General features: G+C 36.9%; 1 protein-coding gene across 5 annotated transcripts in view; it reads left to right on the top strand.

Annotated features, from left to right (window-relative positions):
* GPBP1 (GC-rich promoter binding protein 1) overlaps positions 1-12,019 on the top strand; it is an 84,848-nt gene that overhangs the window by 53,683 nt on the left and 19,146 nt on the right. For 3 of the 5 annotated variants that reach the window (XM_050794663.1, XM_050794661.1, XM_050794662.1), the window contains exons 6-7: positions 3,894-3,960; positions 5,036-5,095. In XM_050794663.1, coding sequence (XP_050650620.1) covers positions 3,894-3,960; positions 5,036-5,095 — 127 coding nt within the window. Of the gene's footprint in view, positions 1-3,893; positions 3,961-5,035; positions 5,096-5,136; positions 11,428-12,019 lie in introns of those variants that run through there. The other 2 variants (XM_050794664.1, XM_050794665.1) reach the window with 2 other exon arrangements.

Raw genomic sequence — 12,019 nt, 5'->3', positions numbered from 1 at the left:
GGGATTACAGGTGTGAGCCACTGCGCCCGGCCAAAATACTGTATTTCTTAAATTACAGAAAAACTGACCTAGTGTACAGTCACATTTATCTAGTTCTTTTGATTCATTCTTGATAATTTAAAGGCTAGGTAGAATTTGTACTTTACTTTTTTATATATTCATTGTCAATTCTTATTCACTATATATGAGTCACTGAGTTAGCTGGTGTTCTTGGCACACACAATACGTACTGGATTGAGATAGGCAAAGCCCTTACTCTTACCAAGTTTGTGTTCTCTAAGCAAGTAATATTTTTTAGTGAATTTAGATAGGAAGTGACATTTAATTTGGGACATACTTGATAAGGAGCGAACTTTTGTTAAGACTGAAAGGAAGAGAGGGAGAACTCATGCCAAGATGCGATCATCCTTGGTTTATCTTATTTTTTTCATGTTCATGTGTATCAGGGTGGGGGTTGGTGGTGGTATTGAGACAGGGCCTCACTCTTTTGCCTAGACTGGAGTGCAGTTGCCCAATCATATCTCACTGCATCTTCAAACTTCTGGGCTCAGGCAGTCCTCTTTTGTCTCAGCCTCTTGAGTAGCTAGCTCTAGGACTACAGATGCACACCACCACACCCAGCTTACTATGTTGGCCTGGTTGGTCTTGAACTTCTGGCCTCAAGTAATCCTCCGACCTCAGCCTCCCGAAGGACTGGGATTATAGGTGTAAAAAGTAAAGTAGAGGTTCTTCAAAGAGACTTTCTTCCTTGTCTAATTAAGAATAATTAGTAACTTCTCTTAGAAGCAGAATTTATTCAAACACTTGTGCTAACATTCTTAATTTATCTGCTAGCCGTAATAAATCAATGTACTTTATGTTCTTAGCTCCTACAATTTAGCCTAAATATTTGCCTTGGCATGCTTATACTAGTCCAAGCAGGCGTTAAGTCATAGCCTGTTCTTCCTTATTTGGAGGTGTTTTTACCTTTCTCAGCATTCCAGAAGTTACTTCCTCCTTCCTTTGTTCTCCTCTGCCTTTGCCTCTTTTAAAAAGTTTTAAGTTGCTAGCCAATCAGGACAAATACAGAATATGAAGTCCTGTTTCAGCCAGTAGAAACTGGACACAGCAGTAAAGTAGATGTGTCAAGTTATAAATGACTCTGTCTCCTTTGTTCGGTGTACTCTCGTGGCAAAACTGCTGGCGAGTGTACCCTTTCTGCAGAAAGTAAAAATTTCCTTGCTGAGGAAATTAAATTTATGTTCAAGTGCTATTTCTTTATGGCACCAAAGAACAAGCATTTCTAACATAGGCATGAGTCATCATACCCAGCCAATCTTGTTATGTTTAAGGGATAAAAGTTAGGCTAGTATGGGTAAAGAGTAGTTAGTATTAGACAAGGTTAGAGAGAGAGGAAAGGATTTAAATCAAATGGAATTTTTGCAGGTCAAGTACAGAATTTTGGTTTAATTACAAGGTTAATGAGAAGCTTGTTTAGAGAGCAGTCATGTGATGCGATGTTAGTTTTTACACTTCTTAGGTCTTGAACAGGTTATAGCAAAAGAGAATAGTTCAGGAGAAAATGATGGCTTGAACTGGGTAGTTGAGATAAATGAAAATAGTTTTTGGATATCATATGGAAGTATTTTGGATGGAAGGTTTCAGTAAGAGGAAAACTTTGATAGATTGAATTTAGGGCAGGGAGTGGTGAGGGAAATAGAAAAATAAAAGATTACTCTTAGGTCCTGTTACCAAGTAACTTTGTAATTACTCTGTATTCTCATGTTGGTGATCTGTTTTTTCCACTTAATAATCATAACATTGAAATTTTACAGTATAGTTGACCCTTGAATAACACAGAGGTTAGTAGTACTGATCCCCCCTTGATGTCAAATTTGCTTATAACTTTTGACTCCCCCAAAAACTTAACTACTAGTAGCCTACTGCTGACCAAACTCTTGATGATAATATAAACAGTTAACACATATTTTGTATATGTATTGTATACTGTATTCTTACAATAAGCTAGAGAAAAACTGCTACTAAAGTCATAAGAGGAAATATATTTACTATTGATTAAGTGGAAGTGGGTCATCATAAAGGTCTTGATTCTTGTCTTCATGTTGAGTTGGCTGAAGAGGAAGAGAAGGAGTTGGTCTTGCTGTCTCAGGTGGCACAGATGGAAGAAAATCTAGATATAAGTGGATTTGCATAGTTGAAACCTGTGTTGTTCAAGGATCAACTGTATAAACAAACTCTGGGAATGGTAATAGTACTGTCATATCCCACCCCCATTCTCAACATGTGGTTGTCATTGACTATGATAATCCTAGATTTGGCAGAGTATTATTTCTAATAGTATACTTTAAAGATGCTATGCACACGTAATCACTGCCAAAATCTTAATTCTGCTTAGTTTGTATCTCTGAAGGAATCATGGTGATATGCATGCATATTTGCTTTACAGTAATCTCAGTACAATGTTAGTAATCATTCATTTTTTTAGGTGATTAAAATATTTATATTAAAATTCATTTTATTTAATATATATTAAGTACCTTCTTTAAATAAGGCAGTTTGTGTGCTAGGAATATGAAAAATACCTGAAAGAATACTGGAAATTTAGGATTTTAGAGGATAAATGCATCTACCAACATTAGCTTTAGAGTACTCATTCAATGCTTATCTCACTTTTGTTTTTAATAATCCTGAACATCACTTGTTGAAATACAGATTTGAACTTGGCTTTGATAGTGAGTGTGTTAACTAGTGATGACAACTTTAAGAATTGGAGGCTGGGTTCAGTGGCTTATGCCTGTTTTCCCAGCACTTTGGGAGGCTGAAGTGGGAGGTTCAAGTGAGGCCACGAATTTTGAGACCAACCTGGGCAACATAGCAAGACCCATTATTTACAGAGTTTTTATTAAAAAGTTAAAATTATTATTAGTCCAGATGTGATGTCTCACTCCTGTAATCCCAGCACTTTGGGAGGCTGAGGCAGGTGGATCACTTGAGGCCAAGAGTTCGAGATCAGCCTGGCCAACATGGTGAAACTTCATCTCTACTAAAAATACAAAAATAGCTGGTCATGGTGCTGCTCACCTGGAATCCCAGCTACTTGGGAGACTGAGACAGGAGAATCACTTGAACCCTGGAGACGGAGGTTCCAGTGAGCTGAGATCATACCACTTCACTCCAGCCTGGGTGATAGAGCAACACTGTATCTCAAAAAACAAAACAACAACAACAAAAAAGATTAAATTATTTTTTAAAAAATTAGTCTGATTTTCCTCTTCTCTGATCTCAACCTTATGCTAAGGAGGGATTATTTCTTAGATTGATGCAAAGACATTCTCTTGAGTTTTTCTTTGTTTTGTTTTAAATGAAAGCAAGTTTATTAAGAAAGTAAAGGAATAAGAGAATGACTACTCCATAGGCAGAGTAGCCTGTTTTTTAATCCTGATTTTTTTCTTAGTTATGGATAATGAAACTTAAACACACTCTTGTTTTCTCTGACCAGCAATTAGTATAGATAGTAACTATTTTAATGGCTAGCAGAGTCAGCTGAGAGTAAGGTTTATGAGTAATTCATCTTTAATACAGGCTCAATGTCCTTTATCTGAAATGCTTGGGACCAGAAGTGTTTTGGATTTTGGATTTTTTCGGATTTTACATTTAGTAGTACAGCATCCTTTTTCTGAAAATCCAAAATCCAAGTGCTTCAATGAGTAGACAGAGCGTTACACTGGCACTCAAAAAGTTTCAGATTTTATAGCTTTTCAGATTAGGGTTATTCAACCTGTAGCTAAGAATTGGTCATATTTGATTCATCAGTTACAACATGTATGATTCTGAGATTGCTTTCAAAGGATTTATTTTTAAAATGTGAAATGTTTATTCCAACTTTCTTCCAGCCATCTTTAAATCCTGAATATGAGAGAGAACCAAACCACAATAAATCTTTAGCTGCAGGTGTGTGGGGTAAGTAATTTTTTATCTATATTTGAGGGGCACAAAAATGTTGATATTTATAGGTTTCACTTTTTGCGTTTTTTAAAATAGCAGGCTAGAATAAAACTTTCTTTTTAAAATATTTGTATTTGATGTACTTAGCTACAAAAAAGGTAACATTCATCTTTAAAAAGGAGTTTTGGAATAGAAGAGTTTGATTTGAAGTAGTTGATTTGCACATGCTAGTATCATTAAACATACTCAACTTGAATATGACTTAAATGGTAATAGTGTAATGAATTGAAACAATTTTGAGAGCAGCTGGATAATGTAAAGAAACAAAAACTGAGTTTAAATTAATTTTTAGTTGTTCAAAGTTAACTGTGAAAGTACTTCTGATCATAGTGTGACATGAAGTTAATATTTTTACCTATGAAAATGGTTATATATATATATATACACATATATGTGTAGACTGTCACAGATAATTGTATAAATTTGCTTGTGGAGCTAGTCTATATTTGAAATTACTTGTCTCTGATTTCTGATTTTCAAAGCTTAATGAGAGTTCTTCTAGTAATAACCCAGCCCCCATTTTTTTTTAAAAAGACTGCTGACAGTTCAATTTGATAGAATTTTACAGAAGATTAAACTGAACTCATATAGTACAATTTAGACAGCTTTTTAAAGATTCAAGTGAAGTTTAAAATAATGGAAAATTTTATAATACTGAGATTTGACATCTGAAAAATAAATTTAATTATTTGATACTAAATTCAGAGGTGCTCAATCCATGTTGGAACTTAAACACATGTTCATTTGTATTTTTCTATTGAAAATCAACTCACTAAAACAAAAGGATTGTGGCTTATGACAGCATACTAGTCCTAACAGTAAAGGCATTATTTTAAACTTTGCCACTTCCTGTGCTGTATTGTATGTATGAGGTGAAATTCGGGAATTATTTTGTTTTCTTTTGATCTCCCTCTTTATTTAAGGGCTTTTTGAGGGTGGGGGTGGGGGTGGTCAGACACTTTTGTTAGAACCATGTGAATGGCATTGTTTTTTCTGTATTGCAAATTAGTATTTCTACCACTCTCCCCAGGCCTACACGCCCAGACACACACATACCCAACCAAAAAAATCTCCCAAGCTCCTCTCTTAGGTATGTTTCCTTATTATTCAGTTTTTCTGGGAACAACTGATTGCATAAGAATATAGAACCACCTGGAAGGTGTTAAATAGAATCTCTAAGAAGTTAGGAATAATTTGGATTTGATTAGAATGAAAGTAAATTTAAAAAGTCAAGAATGCCAGTGAGCGTTTGTCATATAAAACTATAGATACTATTGGTACTGATCCTGGGTTGATTTAATAATCTTAGAAATGATTTAGAGACAAAGACATATTTGAAAATAATGAGAGTAAAATGTATTAATATAAAGATTTTGGTTCTACTGTTTCAGGGTTGGTCTAAGGATTTTGAGTACTAGTTGAAAAGATGTTCAAAAGGAAGATGTACTCTTTACTGTGTTTAGGTAAACTAAGAAAATGTGTCTGCATAAACAAAAAAAGAAAATGGTTAATTGTGGAATGGTTAATTGTTAAATTCCCAGTACTTCCCATAGGAATACAATGAAACTCTCATTGTATCACACTTTACTATTCCTCTCTCACTTTCCCCCCTGGGTTCCCAAGTATTGTTTTCCCTATTGCAACACTTAAAATAGCTATGTTCCTGAGGAAGACAAGAGAATTTTAGGAAAGACTTCAATAGAACTTTTCTAGTGCTACTTCCTTCCAGGTAAGTAAAAATTTACTAACAAAAATATAATATTTATAAAAAGAAAAAGCAATTTGTCCCTGAAACTATAATTTTGTAGATCAAAAACTGGCAGACTTAAACATGATGCCCCAATTTGAGGGATACCCTGCGGGGAAGGTAATTAAGCCATTTGTAATATAACTACATAAATTGAATTCTGCTTAGAACCTAGTTGGCTTTACTGGAAACACCTTCTTGCAGCTTATATCTGTGACTTCAGTAGTGTTTTTATCTTAACCAGGATCGTAGCGGTTTGTTACATGAAATTAATGGTTATTAAATATTCCATCTCCATGCTCTTAATAATTTAAAAGTAAAACAGGAATTCAAGCTGCCTGTGAGAATTTAAAAATAATACAATTGTTTGATTTCTTTGGTGAGTGAGGAAGAAAGAGTGGTGTATGTTCAAGTGTTAGTGTGCAATTGAGTTGAGTTGCATTAATAATTAGTGGCGACCAGGCACAATGGCTCATTCCTGTAATCCTAGCACTTTGGGAGGCCAGGGCGGGCGTATCACCTGAGGTTGGTAGTTCGAGACCAACCTGACCAACATGGAGAAACCCTGTCTCTGCTAAATATAAAGAATTAGCCGGATGTGGTGGCGCATGGCTGTAATCCAGCTACTCGGGAGGCTGAGGCAGGAGAATTGCTTGAACCTGGGAGGCAGAAGTTGCAGTGAGCCGAGGTCACGCCATTGCACTCTAGCCTGAGCAACAAAGAGTGAAACTCCGTCTCAAAAAATAAAAATAATAAAAAAGTTAATGGCTACTGATCGTGTGTTTTCAGAAGTTCTATGGAGGACTGTTTTTGTGTCAGTGACTATGTCAGCAACATATTATTGGCAGAGCTTAACATTTACTTAAGATATTAAATAATGAGAAATTTCAGTGACTAGTAATTAGCTTAAGCATGGTCTTCTTCCAACTCAGCATTTATATATTTTTTTCAGCTCCTTGGTATTTGATGAGCTTTCTTGATTTTAGCTCATATTTGATATGCTACTTAAGAACATAAAGGTTCATTGCTCAGAGTTCTTTTGGTTCGTTGAGCATTCTAAATCGAAGCAAATTAGTGACCAGTTAATATAAATGGGTTGTTTTCTAGATAATTCCAATATTTGCCACAAGCATACAGGTTGACATCATTGCATTCAGTGAGGTAAATTATGATGAAAGCCAACGGGATTGATTTTATTGATAGGAACTTTGATAAACAGAATTAAGGGAAGGGAAAATTCTTCATTGAATTTTTTTGACAGTATTCTGTTGATGAATTGCTTTGTATGTTGAAATGACTTTTGAGTATCTGTCTTACATGAAAACAGTTGTTAAAATTATAGTGTTTTAAGAAAAAAGCAGTGCAACGTGTTCAAGGTTGAAAAGGGAAAATTAATAGGATTCGAGTAGACAGCTTGATACAGCTTGACCCAAGTACATTTTATTTGGTCTGAATTACTTGTTCACCATGGAAATTGTTGATATTTGTGAGGTGCGTATCTTTAAGCATGTTCTTTATATGAACAATGTTGAGAGCCCCCATTAAAGGGAAATACCATATCGATTGGTGTTGATATAAGTTATCACAGTTAGTGAAACTCATTTGACTAAAACTCATAGTATTATAAACTGAAATAGATTTGTTAATAAAGATGTTAATCAGCTGGGTGTGGTTGCTCGTGCCTGTAATCCCAGCACTTTGGGAGGCCAAGGTGGGCTGATCATCAGAAGTCAGGAGTTCAAGACCAGCCTGGCCAACATGGTGAAACCTGTTTCTACTAAAAATACAAAAATTAGCTGGGCATGGTGCTGTGTGCCTGTAATCCCAGCTACTTGGGAGGCTGAGGCACGAGAATTTGCTTGAACCGGGGAGGCAGAGGTTGCAGTGAGCCAAGATCGCACCACTGCATTCCAGCCTGGGCGACAAAGAGACACTGCATCTCCAAACAAACAAACATTAAAAACCAACAAAATTCAAACAGCACCAATTGTTATAAAAATGATCTTTAACATATTTTTTTGGTATTGAAATTAGTGTTCATAATAGGAATTTGTTGAAATTGCTGTGTTATAGAGTCTTTGCATTTGGTCTGTGTATATACTATTGTCTTAGTGATCAAAACTTAGTGTCAAGTTTTCTCTTCAAATTAATTGGAAAGCTTACTGGGTGCAGTGGCTCATTCCTGTAATCCCAGCATTTTTGGAGCATAGGATGCAGGGGTCACTTGAGGCCGGGAGCTCGCACAGAAGAGACCCTTGTCTCTACAAAAAAGTAAAAAATAAATAAACTGGACATGGTTTTGTGCGCCTGTAGTCTTAGCTACTTGGGAGGCTGAGGTGGGAGGATTGCTTGAGCCCATGATTTCCAGGTTGCAGTGAGCTATAATTGTGCCACTGCACTTCAGCCTGGGCAGCAGAGCAAGACCCTTTCTCCAAAGAAAGAAACAAAAAGAAAACTTGATTAATAATTACCCTTCACTTGGCTACATGCTTTTGTTTATACATTAAATTTGCTTCTTCTGTCAAAATAATAGGAAACTAAATTATTAACTGGCATCAATGTGATGATGACTCTTGACGTCACTTGGTATAGTGCAGACTTGCAAGCCTCTTATCCCAACCATTCAGTGTAGGTTTACTGTTGGAGTTGGATTGGTAAGCATTTTGAAAACCTGCCACGGGAACAATTTCCATTTGCTTCCTTAAGATAATAGTGGGAGAGTATTGAGTTCAGAATCAGATGTGGCTCTAACATTAGATCTTTTGCTTATTGATTATTTAGATTTTGGGCAGATTTCTTAATCTGATTGAATTTATTCATTTGTGAGGTGAGGATGACCACAAAAATTATAATGAGAAAAGCACTGTTGGGCTGGGCACGGTGGCTCACACCTGTAATCCCAGCACTTTGGGAGGCCGAGGTAGGTGGATCACCTGAGGTGGGGAGTTCAAGACCAGCCTGACCAACATGGAGAAACCCTGTCTCTACTAAAAATACAAATTTAGCTGGGTGTGGTGGCGCATGCCTATAATTCCTGCTACTCAGGAGGCTGAGGCAGGCGGAGGTTGTGGTGAGCTAAAATCGCGCCATTGCACTCCAGCCTGGGCAACAAGAGCGAAACTCTGTCTACCCCGCAAAAAAACAAAGAAAAGCACTGTTAAGGTTAAATTGTCTACTGTGTAAAAATCTTTGGTCATGTCACAGGTGTTTAATAAATGTCAGCTAATTATGTTGTTCAAATCCAATAAATGAAGGAGATTCTCGTAGATTTGTTAGAAGGCAAAAATGAATTTCTAGGTAGTGGGCCAAAGAATGAAGTAGTTAAATGTAGTCATTGAGTCAGAAACTTCATGTATGTAGAAGGTAGCTATATGGAGATTATAGTGAAAGAAAAGAGGTGAGGAATTGAAACGTCAGCTTTGAATTATCTGTGTGGCCAATTTACTTTGTATTATATGTGGCAGTATTTTGGTTCTAATTTGTCTTCCTGAGAATTGGGCCAGTTCCCCGTCATCACTGCATTTATAGAAGACTAGTTCTTACATTCATAGGTATGGGGAGAGCATGAATAACAAGACAGTAAAAATGATAAAGTCAATTATAGGGCCAGGATTCGTGGCTCAGGTCTGTAATCCTAGCATTTTGGGAGGCTAAGGTGGCAAGATAACTTGAAGCCAAGGGATTGAGACCAGCCTGGGCAGCATAGTGAGACCTTGTCTCTACAAAAATAAAAAGGTCAGTTATTGTCAGGCTACAGTTATTTGCGAGGATAGAGGGAAATAATGTTAAGAAAATCCAAAGGTCATATTTGCCTTCAGTTGTTCTGAACTTAAATTTGAACATGAGAATACCTGTGTAGGTGAGGTTGAGGTAATAAGCACATGAAACTTACAGAAGGTAGTCACTTACTTTCTCATTCTTTTATATAGGTGTTAAGGTCTTTCGTCAATATATGTTTTCTCTTTTAAAAGGTAAATATTTGGGGTCTTCTTCATATAGTTAACCAAGTCACAAAGCAAACATTGGATAATGTTTGACTCTAAGAGCTTAACTACTTGGCAAGGTTTTCCTAGGAGAATTTGTGGATAAAATCTATGAATAGATGAGCCAATTTTTAAATAATATAAAATGGGGATACATGATGCAAATTAATTCTTGCCTTTTAGTGCCACTTCACTTCTTCCATTACTTAGAGGTTATAGTTACCATTAAGAACACTTCTTTTTCTTAAATGAGCAGGTTTATGTCGATTATTCAGAGTTGTTACACAGGACATAGATTGGTTTTATCATGTCTATCTTAAGTTTTTCTTTTTCTTACTCTTACGTGTCAACCTAAAATTCTTTTTTCCCCCTGCTATCTAATTCCAGGTTAAGTAACCTGAAATTCTTGCAAAAGGGCACCTTTAATTTTGAATTGTAATTGGAATCCTATGCTAGTGACAGTGTATAGCTTTTCTGTATTTTTTTCTAGTAGTTATTTGAATATGAAACATTTCACAGTAAATCCCAGACGAGCTATTGTTTTTCATTTTATAGGTGACAGATTAAGTAACTTATATAAGATGATACAACTGGTAAGATTGAAACTAGTATTCAAATTCTGATAAATCTGGTACAAAAGTACATATTCTTGTATAGTATTTAAATGTGAATTCTTTTTGTGGTTTTCGAGTCAGGGTCTTGCTCTGTCCCCCAGGCGTGAGTGCAGTGGTGCGATCATGGCTCATTGCAGCCGCAACCTCCTATGCTCAAGCGATCTTCCTGCCTCATTTTAAAATGTTTTCGTGGAGATGATGTCTCATTATGTTGCCCCACCTGGTCTTGAACTCCTGTGCTCAAGTGATCCATCCTACCTTGGCCTCTGAAAGTGCTGGGATTACAGGTTTGAGCCACAATGCCTGGCCTAAATATGAATTATTACTATTTTTTAAAAATGGAGCCTCACACTGTCACCTGGACTGGAGTGCAATGGCGTGATCTCATCTCACTGCAACCTCTGCCTCCCGGGTTCAAGTGATTCTCCTGCCTTGGCCTCCCGAGTAGCTGGGATTACAGGGGCCCGCCACCACACCTGCTAATTTTTTGTATTTTTAGTAAAGACAAGGTTTCACCATGTTGGCCAGGCTGGCCTTGAACTCCTGACCTCGTGATCCACCCACCTCGGCTTCCCAAAAATGCTGGGATTATAGGCATGAGTCACTGCGCCTGGCCTAATACGAATTCTTAGCACAATAACGGTATATCCCTCCCCTTCCCTCTCAGTCTCTATCGTCTGTCTTCAAGGACTTTTGTCATCTCTTACTCTGTCACCTACTCTTTTGTGAGTGATTTCTTAGCTTTCACTTTTCTTCTTCTTAGGATATTTCATCATTCTTTGTACTGAAGACCTCATTGAAGAACTAGCCAGAATATTTCTTACTCCTAGGTGTCTAGGAATCCAGTTTTGGGAAAGGTGAAATTTGTACTCAGGAACTATATTGAGGCTTAAAGACAGTATATCTACTTGCCTATCTAGTTGTTATCTCTTCTGCTTCCTTGTTTTTGTTTTGAGACAGGGTCCTACTCTGTGGCCCAGACTGGAGTACAGTGGTGCCATCACAGCTCACTGCAGCCTCAACCTCCTGAGCTCAAGGGATCCTCCTATGTTAGCCCCCCAAGTAGCTGAGACTACAGGTGCTCATCACTATGTCTGACTAATTTAAAAAAATTTTTTTGTAGAGATGTAGTTTCACTCATTGTATTGCCCAGGCTGGTCTTGGACTCCTGGACTCAAGCAGTCCTCCCACCCTGGTCTTCCAAAGTGCTGGGATTACAGGCGTGAGCCACCATACCCAGCCTACTTCCTGGATCTGATACATTCATATTTATACAAATTTTTATTTCTTCTCATGTCTTTAGCCTTCCACATCGGATCATTTTCCGTCTGCCTAAAGTACATTCTTTAGAATTAGTAAGGATCTTTTCTTGAATTATTTTATTTTTATTTGTCAAAGTTGCATTTCTGCCCTCTGCCATATCTGGCATTTTCAAGTCCCGATCTCTTTGAGGCTCTACTTGGTAGATTAGGTCCTCCTCAGCTGTTAGGTTCTTTTGTGTACACTCTAAATTGAAACTTTTTATTTACTTCTCTAGAAATGTGTGTTGAAATCATTTTCTTGCTGATGACTCTACTCCTATTTTATATAGTTGTGTTTGATTTCCTCCCTTATAGTAATTTTAATGTAAGAATCTAGAAGAAGATAATAAACTTACGTGCTTAGTCAAC

This window comes from Macaca thibetana, chromosome 6, assembly GCF_024542745.1.
Source record: "Macaca thibetana thibetana isolate TM-01 chromosome 6, ASM2454274v1, whole genome shotgun sequence".
In the NCBI taxonomy this organism is placed as follows: Eukaryota; Metazoa; Chordata; class Mammalia; order Primates; family Cercopithecidae; genus Macaca; species Macaca thibetana.
This window is presented reverse-complemented; position numbering and strand designations above follow the sequence as displayed.